Consider the following 25,593-nt stretch of genomic DNA (forward strand, 5'->3'; position numbering starts at 1 on the left):
ATCTGTTCTCAGTAACACCTCTATTGCATACTGTACAGCTTTAATGCACATGGAGGCAGTCGTGTCCGAGAACCCAAACTGCGATTTCACTAAATTACCAACCTTCAGTCAGAGAGCAACTGAGGACCAGACACAAAATTGCCCAATCAGAGCACTGAACCCAACCACTCATCATAAAAGTAGCCCAATATTTGTTTTCATTTTGAAGAGTTTTTTTTTTTCATCCATATAATTTGCTCTGGGAGGCAGTCTGCCTCTCTGCTACGCTGTGTAGCTGAATATGAGTGCAAGACGGAAAATGAAGCATTGCATTTTCAGTCTTTTGTTTAATTAGTCAATATTTATGTGAAGTGAAAACCATGACAAAAATAACAAATTGTCTCCATCAAATGTTCACTTATATGAACAGATGTAAGATGTTATCACAGAAAATCTGAACAGGAAACAACTTTCTATGGAGTTATAAAGAATTTGTTTTGTTGGTTATCTGCCATGAGTCAGTCTAAATCATCATCTACAGTACTCTAGAGTCTACTGAAATATAGTCTTACTTGTTGGTGGAAAAGTAGCCCAAATCATCACAAGCCCCCCAAAGCAAATTTTGACAGGCCAGTTACATAAAAAGACGCACGACTGGGCAGTAAACAACCTAATGTGGAAGCAACTAACCAGTGAACTCAGGCTGAACAGACAGACCAGGGCTGTTTGCACTTCGGCTTTTTCTTCATCACACAATATGGTGTATGGCAACAAGGGTTGAGGAAACAGTCTAAAGCTACATGCCTGCTCAGTGAGACAACATTCTCATTGGCAGCCTATTTAAACCAGTGGTTCCCAATTTCAGCCCACAGTCCACAGAGCCCTGATGCTTTTCTTTCCAACCAGCCACTTAATTGCATTCACCTTCTGTCCAGATCTGAAACAACCTTCGTTAGCTGACCAAAATGAACAACCAGCAGGACCAGGACTGAAGACCACTAAGCCAAACACTCACTGTCTCTCCCTCTCCCTCTCGCTCTCGCTCTCTCCCTTTTTCCCAACCTGTAATCCAGCGATCAGTTGTCCAGGCAACAGCACCGGCTACCGTTCCGCCACGTGCACAGTGCTGCCGGGTCAGGATGAAAGGGCCTGGAGGGGGCGATGCAAATCATCCACTGCACCCCACTGAAGATCCACATAGAAATCCTGGGCGTAAGCCTGCCCTGGGGTTTTTCTCCCAGCGATGGTGCAACATGGTGTTATTAGTGCTCTGATGTGAAAGCTCTCTGTCATTCACATAAATAAAGTCAAGTCATTCCAGAGTTGATATTTGTTTGATTTAAACAGATGTTAGTCATGTGTTTACAAGTTTATGTTTTTATCTGCTTATTTGTTGCTGCTTACATTTATATTTCATTAGTACAACGTTATCTTCCTCCAAGGCTGTAGCCTTACAAGTTACACTGTAACTATTTTGAAAGCCAACATATTTGTGCTATTTAGACTTGCATAATGTTGCAATACATCAGCTGCTGAAATGATATACAAAGAGAACAGACGGACGACACTACCCTGTTGGAATGTGGAAAGGTGAGTCTGTAGGAAGCCACATAGCAGAGCAATAAACACATAGCTGCACATGTGCACGCACTGTGGCTCCACAATCGCATGCTGCATAAATGTCAAGACACACATACGGTACATTGTCTGCTTTCTTACATGGAATCAACAAGACTCATCTGGCTCACTGTTGTTGAGGAATTAGCTCATAACCTTGTGCACTGCAGCTCTCAGGCTCCTTCATAATCTCTCCCGCAAACTTTGTGTGAACTCTGGTGCACATAATACCTTCATTCAGGAGTCAATGGCACGTGGAAAAGGACAAAGCAGAGCTTCTGAATTTTCAGATAGTAATGGTTTAAATCACACCTTATAGAGATGCTCATATATTGTAAATGACTGAGGGGATAAATGCAAAGAGTTACTGCAATTACACGTGTCTGACCGTTTTTTAAATACAGGTTTAAATTTGAATCACGGTAGGGTCAGGCTGCTCACTCTGGCAATGGCGCCAACTTTCTACAGCAAAAGACATTCAATTGGGAAATGAAAGCGTCCTTTTCCTACAAGGTCTATACTTTACTGTGTCAATTTCTCTCCCTGTCATTTTCTCTCTCTCTCTGTGTGTCAGCCACCGTTCTGTCTGTTTAAAGCCTCAGTTTCTGTATCTGATTGTGACTCCCTGACTATGATCATAAGGACTCCTGCTTTTGGTTGTCAAACAAAACCACATGAACGGCGCCTAGAAATTACAAACTCTTGTCAACAAACACAGTGTACATTCCATTTTCCCTCCAACACAGTGACAGGAAACAAAAAACAACAACAACAAAAAAAAAAAAAAATCTGTGATAGAGTGATGACTGAAATTACTGTCTAGCTGCTTAATGTGAAGTGGAACCATAATTTGGCAATTTACTATTCTATGAGCTGGTTTCACAGATGAGCACCATGAGTGGTTTTATCTGTTTGTGCACAGGAATACATTGTGGCGCCGGTGTATCGCTTATACAAGGAGAGAGAGTGAACATTTGGAGTTTAATGGTGTGTCTGTACGGCCTGCAGAACACACAAATTAACAAACCCCTTCAGGACTTTTTCTTCTTCTTATGTTCGTGTCATTTAAACCTCTTAATAATTACAGGATTCTGAATGCAGTCGATGTGACTCTGAAATGAACTCGATGAGCTCAACTCCCTCTGCGTCTCCTCTCTATCAATGGTCTTTTCAGCAGAATGGGACCTGACACCTGTACCAGGGTTCACACTCTTAGCAAAACTAAACTCCCACTGATTTGATTTGTGTCACTTTGAATACTTTCTTTTCTCCCCACTGTTCTGTCACTGAGGACCAGACCTGTAAATACTCATCCTGACCTCGAATAGCCCGGCAGGCCCCCGAGATAATCCCACAGCCTCACAGAGGAGCGAAGAAACTGTGTAGAAAAATCCCCCGGGAGAGAGTGACTGTTGGAAAATTCTTACTGACGTCTTTTTCTTATTTATCTTTGTGACAGTGGGTCCAGAGAAGGGGATGACAGAGAGAGCGGCCTGGTGTGTTGGCCCTGCGTGTTAGAGAGAGGCTGCGATCATGACTGGCAGTAGAGAGACAACAGTGAAGGGTAGGGACAGCAGGGCCAGAGACAAGAGCTGCGATGGTAATGCATGTCACATCGATGAGGCCACGCCAAGAGAAGTTGGGAATGGGGTCAGCTCCACATCCTGCCTCCCAGTATCTCCGCTCGGGGCTCTAACTCCAATTTTCACTGCTATCATTTGTTTGGTCTTTCTTTGTATTAGTCTTTTATTTTCCTCTATTCTGCCTGCATTTCACTTCAACTGTTCTTCCCTCTACTTCTCTGTTCTTTCTACAGTGAGCCTCTTGTCTCTCCAAACTCTTTACAATTCACTTCTGTGTTCTGGACCCCATACTTTCTTTAGAATGGGAATGAAGCCAGGACTAAACAAGGCCCCTTTAAAGACTGTTGTGCAAATGTTAGTACGGTATGGGGCTGTCTCTCTTTAGTCAAAATAAATATTTGATCTGTAATCATCCCTTCAAATTCTAAATGTACAATATACGCTGTCTAACCCATTGTATGCCCGGTTTCCCTACCAGTAGGTTTTTCTTTTTGCTAATGCAAAATGGAGAAAAGTAGCAAGTCGCACCGAATGGATAATGTGAAGTAATGCGAGGAAGCATTTTGGATTTGACATAATCGAACATAGATGGAAAAATCATGAATAAAGGCCGTACAGCTCTGTGCTAGTGTTTAAAATGCCACTTCCTTATAGTAATGTTAGCTTAAAGGGTTGCTGTGTTTGAATTGATTTCAAAAAACTGTTTGTACTTCATTTTTTGAGAAGGTGACAGTCCTGGACAGAGTGCAAATTATACAATGACAATCATGGGGTCAACTTACCTTACTTACTTACCTTTACAGACAGCCTCTGCACGACGCACGGCAGCAGAGACGTGAGGATGCAAGCCATTGGTGGGACTAAGGCGGACAGACGAGACATTCAGCTAACATCAGGTTAGTTGACCTGTTGTTTTTACTTCTTTTGGGTAGCTCCGAGTATTTATCTGAAAAGATACAGACAATGGTGGAGAGTCAAAAAAGAACACTTATTCAAGTACTGCAACTCAGAGGATGTACTTTTGAATATTGTCTTGTGCTATTTTATATGTTGAAACTTTAAGTATTGTATTGCTTAATCAATTAAAAACTATTTACTTGTTGCTTGATGCACTTTATGGAATTAACTACTAAACAGTATTAAAATGTTGTTAACATTAGCTCCATCTGGGGTGTCATGGTCGAATCCAGCCAGGGAAACTTAATGCAGATGTTGTTTTCTATCTGTTTTCTAATGCCCCCAAAGATTTTTAAAAAAAGTTGCTCCACCTGACCAGCTGCAACATTTAACGCTGCATCCACTTTAAAGAAAAGAGAAGATCAATACCACTAGGCTGGTTGTCTCTGAAGCTCAAAAACACAAACCATTTCTTCGAAAGCTCACAAATTATGATTGTATCTTGTTTATTGAAGTCAGTTGTGAAAAAAAGAAAAGAAAAGTAAAAGCAGTTATTCAGTGTCAGGTGGAGTTGTGTGCTGTAACTATTTTCTGGTGAGCAACACCCTGGCGTTACGACTTCTCTCAGTCTTGTTGTGACAGTGCGGTTGCGAAACAACCAACATTATAGAGATACTCTGCAAAGAAGTGCGGGATAAACTGTTGTTTGTCCTTTACCTGTTGTTTACTCGTTCAGTTTACCTTGCAGAGTGAAGCTAGGTGGAACCGCTGCTCCAGCTTTGTATGTAACACTGCAGACATGAAAAGGAAAGCTAATAAATTATTCTCCCAATAATGTAGCCTTATTGTAGTAGTAATTCTACAAACAGAATGTTCTGTATGTGTTATTTCTACTTTTACCAAAGGATCTGAATACTTCTTTCACACTACTGGTGATAATCTGCACCAATGCAGTTTCTCTGTGTCTACACTCCCTCTTACCCACAGTGCCAGGCGGGTGGCATTAGTCTGGGTGGGCGACACCAAGGTGTCCAGAATCCCCCTGCAGCCCACTGCTCCATTGAGCTGCGCAGAGGAGCTTAGGAAGAAAGAAAACAATGCTAATCATTCCCCACACCCTCACTCACCACCCTTCCCTTTCCTCTCTGCTCCTTCCCACCTCCTTCCTCTCATTAAAGAAAGTCTGAGGGAGCTAGCCTGCATACTGATGCATTGTTAAGCACTCTTAATTGAACTTGAGGATTCTTAATGTGCCATCATTCAAATGCTTATTCTGTGTGCTCCCAGCAGCTTAGTCCGAATTGCCCTCTGTGCTGCATTTATCTCCACCTCCTTCACTGCACGTCCATTCAGTTTTTGGTGGAAGGGAAGACGGGCTCTGTGGCAGATTTGTAATGTGCGGGCACGGAGGGAAAGGACATTGACTCCTAATACAACAGAGGGAACAAAAGCGTTCACTTGGCGCCAGCTGGGAGTTTTATCATCAGCCAGGAGAGAGAGAGAGAGAGCAAAGTGAGAAAGCGAGACAGAAAGGAAGCAGTGGGAAAGAGCAAGAGAGTGAAAAAAGTTATTGGACTAGATGGGGCAGGGTGACATCAATAGCATCCCAAGCAGGGCCGCAAATTAGCCGGGTGCGAAGCAGCGCAGCATGGGAGCCGACAGCTGGGGCCCTGTGCGCAATGCCACCAGGGGATTAGCGGGGTTTCAGGATCTGACACAGAGGGGATGAGCGTCATGGGCAGAATAAAGAGCAACGCGGGGATTAGAGAGCTTCCCGACACTCCACCAACACTCATGAAGGGCTTAAAGGGCTATAGATATCATTAATGAATGGACAGAGAGAGAGAGAGACTGAGCAAGAGAGAGAGAAGGGCTGGGGGGGGGTGATTTTGCTTTTATTCACCCTGACCCCCCTGCAACGCCACTCAGATTTTTAATGATCATACATTCCACGTACATACATTAAAAGTCAATGACAGGAGGGCCAAAGAGGCAGACTGCCTGTGTGTTGATCATTCAACATAACACACAGCAAACCAGACAGAGATGGCCGGCGCTGACTGGTGTATGTTCAATTCATGCCACCCTCTGAAGATTAGGTCTGAATTATTCATGTGAAAGTCGTGATGAAAATGGCAAACATATATTTGAATATTTGTATGCTTTTGTGAGAGTATAGTGGAACAACAAGATAGTATTCATTGTGGTGTGCATGTGGGTGTGATGCTGGGATACACGTAGGTATCAAATTCTGCATTCAGACGCCGGGTATGGGGTGATTTTAGGGGCTACAGAGCTGTGTCTTGTTTTATAAAAAGGAAATTGCTGAGTTTTCTCTCATAAACAGACCGTGCCTTCAGATAGGCACAGCCCCACCAGCCAGTCTACACAACCACAGCAGGGATTTGGCACCAAGATAACCTTTGCTCTTGTAACTCACAACACACCAAAGATGAGACGAACTCATGGAGCTAATATGATTTTGGAAAATGCCACGCAGAACCGAAAGTTTACAGAATATCAGCACAATCTCTGAACTTAAAAATTCCCCCATGCAGCTTTTTCCATGATAATGACACTGCGTCTGAGCCAAATGGGATATCCTGGACAGGAAGGCATGTGGAGATAAGTCTGTCTGTTGTTTAGGAACATGGAGTTATCTTTTTTCCCCCCTCCTCCTCTTCGCCAGAGCTCTCTGTGCAGCACTAATGGAGTCTTTATCATGAAAGAGTTAACTACTTATCACTGGTTTGCCGCTACACATCAAGAGCACAACTGGATTTGCTGAAGGGGCAGAATGCCCTTTGATGAACTTCAGTCAAAGTTTAATGGAAGCACATTTGCGCGCACCGTAAGGCCTTGGATTGTTCTTTCAGCAGTGTCTCAGTCTGTGGGTACAGGATGGGTGTTTTGGGAAAGAAGATGCTGTGTAAATTGCAGCCCATGACAGAGCTCTGTAGTAAAAAAACACAAGGTCATCTTCTTTCATGTCCGAAGCCAAAACACGGATCCTCCACGAAGCTTTTATGCTTATTTTCTTCCTCACAGTGTGGACTTCCCTTCTGCTTGCTCAGTGTGGCCAGACAACTCACATCCAAGTTGTTATGGAAATGAATCAATTGGTGCTCAGGAGTCCCCCGCCTCCCACTGCGAGCAAACGCATAAACTGCTCGAGTCCTACTGTGTCAGAGAAGCCGCGCCTCATACTTGTGTACAGTGTCCCACCATTGTCCTTAGAGATCCCCCCTGCGATCCCCAGGAAGGGTGTGTGTGTGTGTGTGTGTGTGTGTGTGCCCCTTCTTTCTCTCGCCTTTGAACCAACAAAGAGAGTATAATGTGTTGTAATATGCCTGAGGAACAGAGAGTATAATGCTGTCTATGAGAAGTTGTATTAATTTACTGTAGTTCTTGTTTTTCCTGATTTATGCTACACAGAAGAGCCTTGTTGCAATTATTGTGCTTCTGTACTCTTTATTGTGGCTGCACCACACATCACACTAGTCTCATTGACAGGTGCATAGAAGAAGAAAAAAGACTTGTCTCGAACTTAATTTACAACAAGAGACTCTCATATATTGCAGTACCAATAAAATAGTTCTTTTCAATAGCAATGATGACAGTGTGGGCGATTTCTTAAAAAACCTCTGATTCGAAGCTTTAATAACAAGGTGTAGATATCTGAACGCAGTTTAATTGTTTCTTTGTTGTCAACACACTGTTAAAAATTGGAATCAGGAGCTTTGTTGACAATAAATCTAAAACTCAGACCTTCAAGTGAAGCACTAGTATTGCTTCGGAGCAAACACTCGGGCTCAGGAAGGTAGTGGTGTAGTCATTACTACCTCCCATTTTCACATTGAGATTTTAATCATCGGCTACAGTATTTCTGATTGATGTGTGTGCGTGAGCTTGCGTTGTGCGTACACTCACATATATCCTTGCACATGGAGGGTTGTAATACATCTTCGTAATTAGTCTCATAATTATAAGGCAATAAACTGCAGTACACATGGGAGACGGATCCATCTCTGGGATACTGCAATTACCCTGCTAAGATGAGATGCTGTGACAAATCTCTGGAAGCAAAGTGGAGCTCTACACTGTTCCAGTTAAAACAACATGCAGAACAGGCTTAGTTCATGTTAATGCCTGTAAATGTGTGAGAGATGTGTGAAAGTGTCAAAAGAAAAGGTTTACATGGTTTATTTGGCCTGTGTCTTGGAGTGAACTTGAGTGTGTCGTTGATTTCAACATAATTCCAGTCCTGTCGCCACATCCTTCTCTATGTTTTTTTTTTTCTGCAAAGCCTGTCTAGACTGTGCAATCCCAAATCTTCAAATGCTGATGCACAACAACTTGTCTTCGAGTTCTCGTCAATATGGTCCATATGGTCATATCAGAAGGCCACTGAGTGAGTCTAAATTGGCTTTGCCTCCATTGGCTCCAACAGCGCCTCGTTATCAGCACCCAACATCTAGCCTGCAGGGCCAGACCTCTGCTACTCTGCCACCCACTAGTTCCATATCACACACACACACACACAGGTACTGAACTCACAGGTATGCACAGGCACACACATATAGGGATGTTTTCACTGTGTCTCTCACTCACACTCTAATACTTCCATTTCCATATCTTTGATTAAGCCAGCAGGATGTTCAGGTTGCTACTGAGCACACCTGCTTTCATAGCGGACACCCACAAAGGATGATGGGATGCTTATCAGCATGAGATGGAATAGGAAATCACAGCTCTTCCCATTGGTGGGAAGCTGGAAGAGCGTGAGCGAGGAGGTTTTGTGACGGCAACATGGCAGTGGAAACAAGCGAAACAGGTCCTGCTGTGCAAATAGCAGTGATTTAACATGACTGAACGTGAGCACTGAATGAATGTTGAAACCCCCACCCCACCCCTCTCTACATCAACAAATTTATGAAACACTCGCACACACACGTCCACAGCACATGCATGTGTGCCCCGAGCAAAGGTTAAATTTTCTCAAATTACAGGTGTACACACATACACACAGCTACATACAGAAAACGTCACTTGCCGTATAACCTTTTCTAAATAGCGTGCAGACCTTTTTTCCATTCAGCATCAGCGATCACCGTCTGAACATAGATGTCATGCCTGCAAGTCATACTCCTGCAGAATACTGGATCAAAGATTCATCCCCCAATCTACAGTATACTTTCTAGTTTTTTGGTAAATGTTTAAATGGGGAGAGATCATACAGAAAGGCAGATGAGCACAGGTTAAGATGAAGGCTTCAAACCATATTTTATTGGTAATTTGGATTCCCAGACACAATGTCATGGGCTTGTTATATTTCATATAGTTCTTTTTAAATCAGCGGCCAGAAATCTTTCTTTCATAAAACCATCCCTGGTGATTATTGAAGTTTAATTAAAGAAATAACCTGACATTTTGAGAAATAAGCCTCTTCGCTTATGTGTCCAGAGTTAGAAGAGAAGATCAATACCACTGTCGTATCTGAGCAAGGGCCAGCAGCTGGTTAGCTTAGCTGAGCAGAAAGACTGGGAAAAGAGCTAAACAGCTAACCTGGCTCTGTCCAGTGGTTATAAAATCAGCCGGTCAGCAGCCCTAACGGTTGATATTTAACAAGTTCATTAAGAATCTCATTTGTTTAGCCCATAGAAAAAAAAAGTTACCATTTGCCTTTAGTTTTCATGCTAAGCGTGTCGCCTGCTGGCTCCAGATTCGTTTAGCGAACTGACATGGGAGTGGTCGTGTCGTCACTGTGAGGTTGTCACACTCAAAGACAACACTGTGTCATGAAATAGTACAGCACATACATCACTTAAGATATCATTTGTTAATTTGCTGCCTTAAGATGTGCTGGTGGGAAAATTTTGCTACATTAGGACAGAGCCAGGCAAGCTGTTTCCCCCTAACTGGCTGCCTGATATAACTTCATATTTAACGCACAGACATGAAAGCGGTATCACACTTCCTGTCCAACTCTTGGCAAGAGAGCCAATAGCTGTACAGCATATCCCAAAAAGACTGTTCCTTTTAGAATAAGGCATGGAGTTCAAGGATCTGGTTTTGCACTTCTCTAAACCATCTCTAGTCATTTGAAATCTGCAATTCATAAGGTCGAATGAGGCATAATAGGCACAAAAAGCAAAGTCTGAGTCACGGACATCATCATGTGTCAACCTAAACAACTCAAAATAAGACAGATAACATAAGCAGGGAGGAGTCAAAAACAGCAAAACAATGAAAGAGGGAGGCAAGGAAGAAAGGATGGAAAGCACATTAGAATTGGGTACTTTATTTGTTTGTTTTTGTTTTTGATTTTTCTCTGTGAAGGGCATAAGAAAACACAGCTCTGTCTCTGACAATTACACTGACAGAGCACAGGAGCAGCTACATGGAATTAAAATTAAAGAAGAGCAAGGAATGTTGATAAGTGCTAATTTGATTCCCTGGGATCTGGATGGAAAGTTTGAAAAGACAGCTGCGAGGGTAGGCTCTATTAATTGCCAAAAAAGAGACTCTCAGGGGATTATGACTCTTGCTGCCAGGTGAAGCGCACTCCACACACAAAAACTGACACACTGTGGCTCCCTCTTACTCTTTTTATGAGTCTATCCTGGGTATTTATTTAGGGATTGTATGTTAAGGTATATAAAAGTCTTTCCTTTAACCTCTAGATATTTAGGCTTTAATGTAACATGATCTAAATCCTCGGTAATGTAGACAAATATTGAGAGGCAGAGCAGTAAAACAGGAAAACAAAACTGAGCCAGAAAAAAAGAAATAAAGAGCATTTTCTCTGCTTATGTAACCTCTTCCAGAAAAAAGGCCTACAACTGTATAATTAGCATAATTGGACTCACTTAAATTGTAATTTTTGCAATTTTTAATCTCTGGTAACCAGCACACTGTTGGCCAGTAAAGCTGAAGAGGCAGGAAATCTTGCGATGACTCAGGACAAGATGAATGTTGATAGCTATTGAATCAGCCTGCCATACATAATTGAAGTGACAAACAGGTCAGAGCGCTTGAAGACAACAATTCTCAGTCACATCTCAGTTCAAGTATGTGGGTTTAATAACTACTCTGATTCCCTCTCTCTCAGAGGGAGCGAGGCCTCCTATCCCCCGTCGTTCTTTCTTTCTTTTATTCATTCGCTCATCCATTACCGTCATAAGAAACAGGGTCAGTTTATTGAAGGTCTCCTCGGGCCCTTTCCTGTTGTCTGGCTCCGCTTATGTAAACCAGACAGGTCCGGCTGACCGGACACGACAGCTCAAACTAGAATAGGGCCTGATTCCATTCTGAAAAGCTCCTCATCAGCTGCTGTCGTCTAAGAATTTGTCGCTCTTCCTCAAGACTCAGCGATCAAATCAAGCACATTCTCCCCTCGTCTTACAAAGCTATCCTTACACATGATGTCTTGTATCTTCACCCAGCCTGACTTGCTATATTGCTTTTGTTTCCTTGTTATTTCCTTTGAACCATCGTGATTTCTTTGAACTGATCATTTCTGAGCACAGCAATTCCCCAGCTATAGCTTTTAACAGCGACTTTACCTTCACACCCTAGTGCTCAGTCCTATGAAACCACATTTGTCAAGGAAAGTGAAAGAAACCACAAACAAAGGCAGGGAACATTGGTTGCCTGCCTGTATGGGCAGTAGCATACAAACTAAATTCAGTAGTTGTAGTTGAAAAGTAGCAGACGAAGCACAAACAATGTAAAACTAGGCTATGGGAATGTTGCTTAGAAAAAGGAGAGCAACCTTAGAAGTCCATGTTTCCGGAAGGGATCGGACTTTGCCATTGTGTGGCTGTAAAAACAAGCGGTCACCCCGCGTCGGGACAAGAAAGAATCACAGTGCAGCGCCAGTCCGGAGCGAACAGTAAACACAATCCAGTCCAAGCCAAACTGGTGGGAGCCCCGTATAAATGATTAACCCGATGCAGGCGCGTGCTGCTGGAAGAAATAAACTTTTTTCGGTAAAATGTGAAAAAGAGAAAGTTGTGTGAGTTTCAGCACTGTGGATCAATGACTGGTAATGAAGGCAGTGTAGTTAATTTTGGAGTTACAAGGGCTTTTGGAGTTTCATTATGCTCTCTCTAATTCACAGGAAATGGAGCTGTCTCTCCAAACACAAGCATAAACGCATAAACATGATTCAGGTGAGTGGGCAGTGAGAATGGCCTGACAAACAAAACCCCACAGCACACCCTCTCTCTCTCTCTCTCTCTCTCTCTCTCTCTCTCTCTCTCTCTCTATGGCAAACGATTTTTATAGGTGAGGAAGCAAGTTCATATTTTAACAGCTAACTGTTAACAAGAGCAGGAAGTCGCCTGGTTTTTATCCAACTCCACTGTTCACATCAATGTTGGCAAATTCTGGATTCAGGAATGACACATTCAACATGGCACTGCTAATCAAAGGCTGGCGTAATCGTAGTAATCAGTTTCACTATCTTATCTTATACAAGCACACTCTCTTTCCCAACAGCCATTCATAAATGCAATTCTTTAATGGTTAAAGAGAATTCCTATCTGTTGGCAAAAAGACCTGAGCAGTTCAGAGATGCTGTTTGAGCAGCAAAAGATCAAGTGGCAGAAAACTGGCAGGTTAATAAAATCCCTGAGGCGAGATTCAAATTCTAAATAGTCAAGCACATAACCTGATATTGTTAAATGTCCTAAAACTATCCATCTTTAAGCTACACAGTGTTTGTCTCACATGGATAACAATCTTTCAGTGGCTTGAGGCCACGTCTAAAACACAGTCCCATTTCCTTTAGGCCTGTCAGATACAATCTCCTCATGAGCTCACTCCTCTTAAGTTCAGACATGTGTGCGTGTGGGAATGAGTTTTTTGTAGATAATGACATTTTGTAAACAAGGTGGGTCTGATTTGAGCTCTGGCTTTTCCCCAACTTCTGTAATGTTGCCAGTTCTGCCTGAAGGGCGTGGGCTTTCCTCCAGTCCTATAAAAGAAAACATGACAGACCAACCAAAAGCCTGACATCAGTCAGCCAGCATGTCAAACCAAGAGCTTCTCCTGGTCTCTCATTTTGTGTATCATGGTAAGGAGGAGGGCTTTGACTCTCACTAGTCACATTTAATTTCAGTTAGTCACAGATCTCACTGCAGGCCTTTTCTGAAGTTCAGTCAGGGATGCAACGTGGCTCAGTTTTCATGGGATACTGGAGTGAATGTGAAGCTGACTTGATTTCTTTGTAGATATGCTACATTAAAGGCATGCTGTGGAGCTTTTGGCCACTGGGAGTGCTATGGAGCAAGTTTACATCTTGCAAGACGCCAGTTTCAGTGTTCTGCTCATCAAAAGTTGGTGGCAGTAATGTGCAAAGAAGTGCAGCAATACACTAACAAAAGCAGTGAAGGAGAATCAGCTTTGCAAATGTTTTATGAGGAAGAAAAAAACATTCAACCATGTTTAGACCTCAAGGATACACGCTGCATGTTGGTGTTTTGGTGTGAAATACTGAATGTAAACATAACTGTTGTTTCCTTACAAAAAAAAAAATCCACAGGGCAGCTTTAAAATTTCACTGACATATAAGTTATACAATAAGACACTACTCAAAATTCTATTAATATAAGATTATATTAATAATATTAATTCAGCTGATAGCTATATGGCTACCTCTTAGCTAAATGTTTTATATGATGTTGTCAGTTGTTTATATGTCTAACGGCACAGTATACTATGCAGAGACTAAAGAAAACCCACATATTTGTGGAGAGGAAATCTAATTGAACATAATGGCCTATATAATGTAAGTATAATTTAATTTCAGTTTTGTCACTTGGTTAAAATTTTGGTTAATATTCAGTCACACAACTCCACTGGCTGCTGTTTTGACATTGTGTGTTTTACCCAATGCTGCTTAGATTCTGTTGGTGCTAAAAATTGACTGATATCATAAATATGCATCTCACACACACGCGCACACACACACACACACACACGCGCGCACACAGACGCACACACACACACACACAGACGCACACACACGCACACACACACACCTCATATTTCATCACTGTGGTAGACCACAGAGGACTGAAGAAATGCTAATGTGTCCAGCAGCTTTCCTATTTGGTACCAGTGCTGATCATGATCCTGCTTTGGGTCCAGTGGGATTTACCTGCAGCAAAATGACTACAACATTATCTCTATGCAAATATTACCAGAGGAAGACAAACAAGCAAAGTAACTCATCTACTGACTGGCTTTGAAAGAGTCATCAGCTTCCTCTGAAATAGAGAGGGAACAAAAAAAAATGTCTAGCAGTTCAAAACAACCTCAGTCTGCTGTAACTTCCGTTGCAGCCTCTGTATGTGAACACACTGCAAAGTGTTTCACAGGCATTTAACATTTGACATTACTTAGGCAACATGTTGAAATTTAAAATATCATTAGTATCTATATTTTTCCCTGTTGTAAGATGATAAATCCTTAACATTTATGGCTTGTTTTTTCCATCCTAATTATAATTCTGTACAAAATTCTTTAAACTGCCAATGTATCCATATATTCCTTTCTTATACTGTATTTTTAGAAAAACTTGATGGGAATGTAGCCGTCTATTTGTGGTTTTACACAAATAAAATTGCACCTTTGCAAATTTAATGAATGCTGTAATTCCACAGAAAGGAAGGAAAGCCAAATATGGGCGAAGAACATTTTTAGCCTGTGGCTAAACTTTCAAAAATGACTTATCTTCAGTCGGCAGAGGTGTAAACAAAGCAAAATGTCCAGCATGGTTGGAACACAACTTGACACAAGCTTATAAAGCTGATGTTAAAGTGGTTTCAGGGAGCTGCTGCTCTGAGGGGAATATTTAGATCAAAACTGGCAGCATTAGCAGCTTTAACTGTAGGGCAGCCAGCACTCCTCACCACACAACGACAAACAAAAAGCAGGGATCTCACTAGTTGAACAGGTAGAGCCGTGGCTCCTCCGGGGTGTGAGCTGGGATTGTGATGGTAAGGGTGTTGCTGCTTTCAAATCTTGTGCACAGTGCAAAACAGTGCTGGTGATTAGGATGCAGTGTTTGGAGAGAATATAGAACAACCTCTCCTGCTTTTCCTGAGATTCATGGTCTGAAATTATTGACCGGTATTGTGTTAACATTCCCGTAAAACATTTAAAAGGTCAGTCACAATCCTTCACTGAAAAGTAAAAACATTACTGTTCAAATATAGATTTATTTCCATATTCCTTCATACAAACATTTTCCAAAAAAATAAACTGTTGAAAGGGATGAATCAATAAAAGTGCACAGTCATAGCTATGAACCACAAAATAGTCAAAGAGTGGGTAAAGCTGTGTGATGATCAGATATAAAGCAACGGAAGGGAATCCTCAAGGTTGACACAATAAGAAAAGCTGTCGTGTCTCTTCCACTCTGCATCGGTCTCCAACACCTGAGTTGTAGAGGAGCAAGCGCTTTCAGCACTCTCATCAGGTATAAGTACATTGGAGAGGTTTTGCTCCTCTGTGCAAAGACTCATTGGATTAGAAAGATAATTATGGGCAATTTCATTCTGACTTCATCCCCAAATGATTAGACTGCAGGTGCAGCTCCGATGCAAATGTATCCACCATTACAAGTCACTTAATCTTGGGTTGAGTGTGTAAAATCTTTTTTTTTTTTTTTCTTAGAAAGAGGAAGGAAATCTGCCGGCGGGGGCCTGTAATTTTCACTTGTTTTCAACGCAAATCAACTTGTGGAAATTTTGTTTTGACCCTTGTGATATGCTTCACTAATACACTTAAGAATGGAACAAGTGCCACCCCAGATGTTAGAGCATTTCCTCTCACTTTGGAGAAAAAAAATAAAAAGATTTTCAAGATGAATTTTAACTCCTTTTCAACATGGACATTTGTTTGGAGTGTGGCACAAGCGCACAGGCTCATGGACAACGCTCTGGAGCCGTAAATGTTCCCTCACCAACACACATCCTCGGTATATGAGAACGAAACTGTGGATTTCCCACTGAAGCTGACCAGCGCATCCTCTATCAGTTGACAAAACGCTCCTCTTTGATTTCATGTGTTGCGTTCAGGTGGTTGGCCAGCTCTTGCATCACAGCATCTTTGCCTATCTGATCGTTCCTCCTCTTTTCCATGATCACGTCCTCCAGGCTCTGAAACTCCAGGACGTGATTCTTCTTCTCTGAAAAGAGTAATTTTAACCTGTATGGCTGCTTTCCAATCCGTATCTCCCCTCCAATTTTGAACTCCCTTTTGCCAAAGCGGCACCAGGCGGCAAAACACTCCGAGTTCCTCCAGTACAGCTCTTGGTCTCTGGACCCCACGTGGTCCAGAGCGTTGCGCACAATCACCTCCGGCGGGAGCGCACGGTACCTGTAGAGGCCGTTCACTATCCTGCCTTTTTTGCCCTGGCTCACATCTGCGAGAAAGTTGTTCTTTATCTCAGCCCGGTGCAAATGAACCACCTGGAAGTCTCCGACGTAAACAGCCCAGTGAGGATACTGTCCAGTGGCTACAAACTCCAGCAGGTCTCCCGGTCTGCACTTGTTCAGGAGACTTTCCGCAGAGTGCGTCGCGGCTCCGCTGCTCCTCTCATAGACACTCTCCTCTCGGTAGTAAATCGCGCACTCCAGCTCATCCTGTGGGTCGAACGGCTTCTCTTCGTGGTTCACCGTGTGGCTGTCAGATGAAAAGTGGTCCAAATGGTCGTCCTGGTCGTCGTCGTCGTCGTTGGAGAAAATGTAAGAGACGCCAATCCGCGGTCCTTCGTCGTCCGGGTCGAATCCATTTGGGTCCGACGTTGGCACCTCTGCGTAATTTAAATGCGTAAGTTTCTCCACCTGGTTCCCCATAAGGGTGACAGGTGGATGAAGGGAAGGATATAGCTGAACACAGAAACAGGATCCACCTGTTCTTGGTGCACTCACTTCACCGGGGAGGACACGGAAGGAGGCGCAGGGTTGTGCAGTGTCTTAACTAAATCCAAAGCGGTGGAGACGGCACCAATAATCCATGTCCAGCTGTATGTGTGTTCCAGATGAACACCAACTGCGCCTGTACAGAAATAAGGAAGACAGTATCTTAAACGGAGAGTTCAGAGCACGAGTGAAACCTTTTGCAAGTCAAACTGTCACGCGTGGTTTACATTCCCAACAGGTATGACCTGACACACCTGTTGGCTCAGCGTCTCCACTGAACTCACATAATAACTACTGCCACGTTTACTTTGTATACACCCTCAGCACCGTGCGATGTCACCAACACTCCCGCTGTCACGCCAGTCTGTCTCAGGTGAGCACGAGAATTGTTCCGCCTCATTTTCTGGAGGTTAATCCACAGTAAAGTGACCAAGCGGCAGACACACACTCACCTGCAGTTCAGCTCGTCTCAGCAGCTCCTCACACTCTCCTTTGGTCACATCTGTAAAATCAACAGGACTTCAGACTGAGGTTGGCAGCTGCTCTCCTTCCTGTGTGGTTTGCTCTGCTGTACAGACTGCCTGTAGTAGGCTGTGAACCACAGTGTTTGTTGCAGCGAAACTCATCCAGGACCTAGTGACTGCTGGGAGGTGTTGCCATTTAAAGCGACAGTACCAATTTTGATTAAACAACCACAGACAGAATCTACAAACAGGATGAGATGTTTCTATTGTAGTCTAACCTGCAGAGGAGATCACATTGGAGGTTATCAAAGTAAAATACTGTAATTCATTCATTCAATCAATATGATTTAATACACTTTACATGTTCACAATACCATGAGCTTACCAAATATAATAAAACTACAAAGTATTTTTCCCTTGTAGCCTATAATACCAAGATGTGGAATCATATAGGGATACATTATTGAAAAAAAAAAAACTCACACTCACACACACACTCACACACACACACACACTCACACTCACACACACACACACACACACACACACACACACACACTGTTAAGTGCACGTGATCAATACAGTGATTTTTCAAAAGGGAGAGAAGGATCCCAAAAGGTGAAAAACAATTAAAACACACAGTATATCTTGATTATTAATCCATATATTTTCATTAACAAAAGCAGTTTTAATGCAATTCTACAAAAGATGTGCGAGCCCATAAAAAAAAAGTCGATAAGGAAATCATAAAACATCAACATTTTCATGCACACACAGCGGCAGACACATCCTGTATAAAGGAAAGAAAAGGGAGATGGTTAAGGGTGAGGAGAAATAACATCCATCTCATGACTTTCTGTCCGTTGTAATCAACACTGGATAATTAGTTTTAGACCAAAATTATGTGCTAAAACCTGACTTTGTTTTAAGGCCGGTAACAGAAGGTAAAAGTTTGTTCTGGTCAGAGAAGCAGTCAGTGATTTCAGTATTCACATTCTCAGAAAGTCGTGTGCAAGGATGAAATGAGGTTTAAAAGTGAAATCGGATTATAAAGTGAAATCTCTTTGGCTCTTTTACATGGTTGTATGTAGTTTACAGCAACTTCTAGCATGATGTAATTTAAGGATTAGAATCATAGAGACGTACAAACACTGCCGTTCAGGAGCAAAATACTATTAGGCATAATTTTCTTCATTCTTTCAAATAGGAAATACGTTACAAAATCTATTTGATAAATTGAGGGCATACATTCTATTCAGTTTTCCACTGAAATTGAGGTTATGTCATTTTAAACAGCAACACAGAACTTTACACAATCTAATACAAGCTGATTTTACAGAATTATACAGTTCTTACTGTGTTTTTCCATTGAGAAAAATATCAACTTTGCACTGGATTTTGACATTTTTCCTCTAAGCTTCCTGAGTTATACAGATCTACATGTCACTAGAGCCAGCTGGGATATCAAAACAATGATGTTTAAGCATTTCTGAAATGCACTCTGCCTAAATTAAACTTTCAGTAGTTTCTTTTTCACAGCAGCTTGACTTGTCATAGAAGGAAAAGCACAGGTGTAAATAATAACGGGCATGATAAATGTGTTGAAGCGACGTCTCCCTGTAAGTCATGACACTGTGACAGTGAGCCGGCATGCACAGTACAACATAGGACCCTGAAAATGAAGCAGCTAAATGGAATTCAGCCGCCATGCATGCCAGTATTTACACCTGCGATTTTCCTACTGTCAAAATGTCTTTGCAGTTTATGAGTGTGTGAGCTCAGGAATCCGGATGCGGGATGTTTGTACAGGTGGATTTACAGTACATAGATGGTGAAGAGTTTTTGTGTGTCCTCTATTCACGGTCTTTTCTGTCAAATTCTGGTATCACCTGCAATCTTAAATAACTCAACTCTGCTCTAAAGGAAACTGTTATATTCACTTCAGAGGGGAAGGTGATGTGGGCAACCCCAGAGAGAACAGTTTCCCTGACAATTCTGTCGACGGTTCTCAACTTTGCAAGCTGCCTCTTCCAGGCTCCTTTTTTTGATGGTGAGTGTCAAACTGTTTGGATTTAGCCTCGAAAAAGCAGTGAGGAAAAAAGAATGACACCTGGATCAAACCAGAGTTCAGAGTGCCAGTCTTATCTGAACCCTGCTGTTCTCCTCCCTCTCCATCCAGCTCTGGCACTGCCCTGGCCAGGACTCCTGTGCCAGAGAGTGAGACTATGTTCACTTCCAGCAAGAGGTAAAATCCTCCTTGGACAAGCCAGATATTGCGGCTTACAGTGTCTCAGGCAGCCATTACACCTACTTCTTGGAGCTTTTGAACAGATGAATGTGAATTCCAGATCAAACATAACCAGAAGACAGCAAACATCTATGGGGAATTGATTGGCTTTTTTTTTCTTTTTTCTTTCTCAGCATTGCATGTCCGTGCGAAACTGTGATTGAATTTCTGAGGTTATTTACAGCTCTGGATCCCTCCAAAGAAACAGCTTAATGGCTTTGCCTGTGATATGCTGAATGCAATGCTGATGGCTGTTTGTGTGCGCACGTTCCACAAACTGAACGGTTGTTGTAAAAATTACCTGTGACTTAACGTGTTGTGCAATAAACAAAATTAGAATTCACCGAGAGGTAATTCAAAATGAAGCCGAGTGGAGAAATGAATGAATCAACATTAGCTAGATCATTTGTTGCCAGTTAATATCTTCATTGGAGAAATGCTCTTAGTGCTGCATGACGCACTCTTTGGAGGGAAAGAGCAATTAGAGATTTTTTTAAATGCCTGATGCAAGGTTATTAAAAGATTAGCTTTACCTAGTTTCATCTCAACACAGCCTTTGTTTGTTTCTCTCTGGAACAAAGACCCTTCACAGGCAGCGAGAGCCGGCAGGAAGGGAGGGATTTAATCACGTAAGTGCATTCCTGCATATGTTACAGAATGGTTTGTTTATGACTCTTTCACAAAACCGTTTTTTTGAGGAAGTTCTTCTGTTATCTCATGGATCCTGCTTCAGTTATCTGCAATTACAGGAAACTGTCTTATTTTGAAATGGATAGTATGACACTAAGATTTCAACATTTCCAATATTCCTTTATCTTGGTTCATAGATTGTATTTATTTATACATATATGCTCACTAACTTGAAAACTAAAATGAGCACCTCCTGGATTTATAATTGCCAGTGGTGGTAATAGCTTTAATAATAATACTACATCATACCTGGAGTTGAGAGATGATAATCCAGAGATGAAAAGTTCATGTCTCCTGTTCTGGCTCTGCTGACCACATTAATCCCGTGTCCTCATGCAGAGGCTGCTCTCTTGTGGTTCTGTGAAATTACTGCATCATATGCGACAGAAAAATATTTGAAACGTCATCATTACCCCTGCCCCCCGATAACAAAAACAACTTTGATGGTATTAGTATAAGCAAAGTTTGAAACATTTATTTTCATTCAACGAGACTGAAGTATAAAAAGCTCCAGTTAAAACACAAAAATCATCCCCTCACAAATTAACATTTTACTGGATTTTTCCTGAGGTACAAATCGTTAAAAAAAAAATTGTAAATTCTTCACAAACACCAGGCAACATGGGTTAAAACCTTGAGTAGTGATAAAAACAACTGTCTCAAAATACGACCAACAATACTCTTTTCTTAATATACAAAAAATTACCAAGACATTGTTTTTTTATGATAAATGATCCTTGTGTAGAGCACTACGTCCGGTTGTTGTTTCTCTTTTGGCTCTGGATCTTTCTCCTCAGCATCTGGTCAGGAATGAGGTCTGACTCTCTCACATCTGCGTTCCCACAGCCCACCACAGGACAGCTAGAGGACAGAAACAGCCAGGTACACTTAACACATAAAAAACTCTATATATTAACTTCGTATTAGCCAGAGATAAGGACATGAGTCGCACACGCAGTGATTTGAGACTTGACTTGAGACTCGTCCTCAAAAGACTTAAGACTTGAGATTTGGGACTTGTCAACAATCTTTATTTTATTACCTGTGCCAAGGAGGTTGTGTGTTCCCCCATGTCTATTTGTTTATTTATCAGCAGAATTACTCAAAAAGTACAGAACTGATTTGCATTTGGGGAAGGTCCAGATCATTTGCTATGACTTTGAATTTTTTTCTACGAAGTCTGGTGTATGTCGGACACGGAGTGGCTAATCGGGAGTCATGGGAAGATTCCTGGTGGGCCGGGCTGGTTGTAGGGCCTCGAGGGGGAGAGTGAGAGGGAGAGAGAGCAAGAGGGAGGGAGAGAGATCGATAGCGCTGTGCTGTGGTAATCAGCCCAGTGGAGCAGGCTGCGCTGCCCACTGTTTTATGGTTTTCATGTTTTTGGCTCATTAACATTAAGGAAATGTCTGATGAGCTAACTGTCATTCCTTCCCTTATTACCATGCGTAACTTATGAGATGAAGTAGTGATGATAATGCAGTACATGCTTTGAATTCCTTAGATATGGCAATGCAGTGTTCTAAGCAGAGCGGGGGGGCATACAGCAGATGATAGACCGCTCAACCCTAAGAGACATGAGACTTGACTTAAACTTGCTAAAAATGACTTGTGAGCATCTCTGGTGTTAGCTCTGCCTCATTTATTGTTGTATAATTTTGCATAATACATATTTAAGCGGTCAAATGCCTGGTTAGCTTTGCTTTATTAGTTTCCTTTTCTCTCTGTTTTTATCCTGATATGTGAATAATACATTGTAGAAACCTCTTCAAACAATACACATGCTTTGGTGAGTGTTGTTTGAAGCTTTGTTAGGCATGAAGACTTGAATGATGATGGGCACTTCAGGGCTGCTTCAATATGGATATAGCAAATATGGATGAAATGCTGTTGTACCTGTAGTCAACAGTCATACACCTAATCAAGAAAAAGCCCTCTTGGGTATTGCTGCTATAACTGTGCATGTTGGGTGTGCACAGTGACCACAGTCAGGACTCAAGACAATAGGCAGGTTTCGTTGACAACAACATAGACAGGCGTTGGGATTTCATCAGCGTTCCTCTAGGACCAGCCGTATTTAATTTGACTCCAACATCAAAGCACTATAATAAAGAAAATGTGAATTAAGGCAAACAGCTGGTCCCACGCCAACCTGCCGAGTTGTTTACTGCAGCAAAACCTAATTCAACTTTCTAAGAGTCCTCCAAGGGAGCATGTCTTACCGGCATTTCTTTTTCTGGCTTTGTCTTGTTTTGATCAGGCCCAGTATGGCTCCTTCATCATAGTGGTGGTTACACTTCTTATTCTTAACCGGGTTCACCATTTCCACCTTGAATACAGATACACAGAGGTGTGTTTATATAATGAAATGCAGAGACCAAAAACCCAAATGGAGATGGTTCTCTATATTTTCTCTTCTTAACATCTACGATATTATTGTCAGTGACTAGGTACAGATGTAAGAAAAAGTGTTAGAAAAGAAGAGAAAGAATCAAACAGGAATCAGTGACAGAGTGAATTTCTAGTAAAATAACATATCAACAGGCTGGGGCAGTGTACCTGTGTCAGTGGGCAGGTGAAGTTGACTTGGCTCAGTGTAACAGCAATGTCCTCATCAAGCTCCTCCAGGTTCTCTGCTGACTCTTGGCTGACTGAAAACACCAAACACATACAGTTTGTTTCCAAACGTCCAGTCTCAGTAATAAGTGATGAACTGGATCATTGACAAGATGGCAGGAGAAGATCCAGCAGGCAAGGACACCAGCTTGGATGAAACTATAACTATGGAATACTGCAACATCTCCCCCTTAGGTGCTAATAATTTCAGAGGTAATCCTGGATATGTTATCAAATGCCTAAATTTGTTGTTTACCAAAATTTACCATCGTTCACTAACAAGATACACAGCCACATGAATTTATACAGCACACATAGCCTTAAGACATGACACCAACAGATACACAGTTACCTGCCTGCACACACACAAACCTCTCCCACTCACACAGGTACACAGACATCTAACATACCCACCCACACATAAAGCAATCTCCCCGTTTTTAGTCCATGTATTTATTGTTGTTGTCCCACTACAGCTACAACTCTCCAATGACTCAAAGGTCATCCTAGGCCTAGGGTATTAAAGAAAACTCAACATGCTGCCTACTGAAATTCATCCAGGCCACGATGCAATGACACAGCCACAGCTAGGCTTACAGACTTTGATTTAAGCCTTTGAGCGCAATGTTTCAGCTCCAAAATATTAACACCTCAATAAGAGCATGAAGTGATAGTTTTGACAATGATAATGTCTGATGGGTTAATCCTTCTCAGAATACATTGACTAAGCATGAAATGATCTCACCTTAGTTCACAAAGTTCACACTTTAAACTATATTTTCTCATATTTTTTTTACTGGGTAACCTGATACAACTTTTTAGACTGAGTCAGCCTGGGAAAATGGCACGGGCGCAGCAGCGATTTCACTTACAGCATATACAGACAACCTAAAAAGCATAGCATTGTCTGTGGGAGGCCACCCTTTTAATAAGGGGTGTAATGAGGACAACAATTAAAAAGCAGAAAATAACAGCTACAGGGTGTCAGGCAAACATAATTATTCAGTAAACAAAGGGAGTTGTTTGTTTAAAATTAAGCTAATTATCCTGAAACACATCCCAAGATTCCTCTCTCTCCTTTGCTGAGAAGCTCTCCTGCAAGCACAGCTATTATCAAAGTCTATTATATATCCTGAATCCACTGCGTAGTCTAGCAATGACCAATTCAGACTATTTTTCCTCTCTCTACAAGCCTCACCTTGGTTTAAAGAGTTCTTGATGCTGTCCTTGAAGGCCACTACTTTCTGGTGACGGTGCAGATCAGCATCAGAGAGTCTGGCTGTTCTCTCTGTGAACTGCTCCTTCACTTTGGCAGACAGGCTGAACATGGCCTCTGGCTGCTGTGTGGTGACCTACAGTAACTCAAGTATGTTATGCTGTTTCCATGACCTTTACAATTCAAGTCAACTTCATTGTTTTCTCTGGTGTTTAAAACTTACACGTTCACATTTAGACTTGCCATTCTAAAAAGTCTGTGTGCTAAATGACTTTGGAAAGAATCAATCCATCTTAATGCACTTTCCATTAATTTACGTCGTTCTCCTAGTAATGCAGCTTTAGCCTGACCTGCTCACTTAGTATAGAGGTAAACATGTTTTCCACTAATGTGATTAGACCATGCCAGATTGCTCTCACCTCAGCTGTGACTTGTTGCACAACATCAACAAAGTAGTTAATCTCCCTGTCCAGTCTGGCACACTCCAGAATCATGGTCTCCATCTCTTTGACGCCAGGGTTCACCTCTTCATCTGGGACACAAGAACACACACAGTGTTGGAGTAAGTATTGAGTCCTTTACCCATGAAAAAGTGCAAATATCACACTGTAAAAGTAAAATATCTCCATTCAAACGTATTCATATTAAAGTACAGATGTATTAGTAAAAAATTACCCCAATAAGTATATTCATGGATATATAACTAGATCATTACCTCAAATTTTTAATTAAGTTCAGTACATGAATAAAAGTAGTTACAGTCTACCAACTGTAATGCACTTAGGAAATCAATAGCACCATCATAACCTTTTAACTATGCACACGCAGAGACTGAAACAAACATGAGAGAGAAACAGAGACTAGTCAAGCAGACTGAGAATCAAAGTTAGTTACCCTGAGCTTCCGCCAGGTCCATCGCCACATCTGTCACTATGTCCATTCCTGTCCCGATGTCTACCTGACATGACTTCAGGCTTGTCAGTGTTCCGTGAACGGCGCTCAGAGACATTACGATTAATAACTTTAACCCTCCGACACCACAAATATAACAAATTAAGCTAACGTTACGTTAGCCTAGCTTGCTAACGTCACCTGCGTTTGCTATGGTTAGCTTAGCCAGTAAACTGACGAGCTACTGTTTGTGAAGTAACGACGTCTTGTCTCTGGGTCAATGTGTTTTAGTAAAGCTATTGTGAAGCCAATGGGATAAAGGTAAAATACAAATAGCAAACACAAATAACGCGCGAAAAAAACAGTTAACTCCTACAGTGGCTCAGTTCTAAGTTCCGGGTTTGTTTTTCAAAGTAAAGGC

General features: G+C 41.9%; 2 protein-coding genes across 2 annotated transcripts; both read right to left on the minus strand.

Moving 5' to 3' along the window:
* Window positions 1-15,284: 15,284 nt before the first annotated feature.
* LOC111227765 (protein FAM84B-like) lies at window positions 15,285-17,599 on the minus strand. Its single transcript, XM_022753466.1, has 2 exons — window positions 17,464-17,599; window positions 15,285-17,147 (listed from the first exon to the last, which is right to left on the minus strand). Exon 2 carries the CDS (start codon window positions 16,943-16,945, stop codon window positions 16,121-16,123), a length of 825 nt encoding a protein of 274 aa, XP_022609187.1. The 5' UTR covers window positions 16,946-17,147; window positions 17,464-17,599; the 3' UTR covers window positions 15,285-16,120.
* A 3,300-nt stretch (window positions 17,600-20,899) lies between these two features.
* Window positions 20,900-25,565, minus strand: nsmce2 (NSE2/MMS21 homolog, SMC5-SMC6 complex SUMO ligase). Its single transcript, XM_022753520.1, has 6 exons — window positions 25,176-25,565; window positions 24,701-24,813; window positions 24,264-24,417; window positions 23,009-23,100; window positions 22,672-22,778; window positions 20,900-21,313 (listed from the first exon to the last, which is right to left on the minus strand). The coding sequence occupies exons 1-6, from the start codon at window positions 25,288-25,290 to the stop codon at window positions 21,202-21,204; spliced, it is 693 nt and encodes a 230-aa protein (XP_022609241.1). The 5' UTR covers window positions 25,291-25,565; the 3' UTR covers window positions 20,900-21,201.
* Window positions 25,566-25,593: the final 28 nt, after the last annotated feature.

This window comes from Seriola dumerili, unplaced genomic scaffold (assembly GCF_002260705.1).
Source record: "Seriola dumerili isolate Sdu_G_001 unplaced genomic scaffold, Sdu_1.0 BDQW01000191.1, whole genome shotgun sequence".
In the NCBI taxonomy this organism is placed as follows: domain Eukaryota; kingdom Metazoa; phylum Chordata; class Actinopteri; order Carangiformes; family Carangidae; genus Seriola; species Seriola dumerili.

Coding starts and splice junctions, on each gene's coding strand:
- nsmce2 (XM_022753520.1), bottom strand. CDS start 25,290: ATGTCTCTGAGCGCCGTTCACGGAACACTGACAAGCCTGAAGTCATGT. Junction 24,814..25,175: donor GGACCTGGCGGAAGCTCAGG/GTAACTAACTTT, acceptor CTTGTGTCCCAG/ATGAAGAGGTGAACCCTGGC. Junction 21,314..22,671: donor AGCCAGAAAAAGAAATGCCG/GTAAGACATGCT, acceptor TCTGTCCTCTAG/CTGTCCTGTGGTGGGCTGTG.
- LOC111227765 (XM_022753466.1), bottom strand. CDS start 16,945: ATGGGGAACCAGGTGGAGAAACTTACGCATTTAAATTACGCAGAGGTG.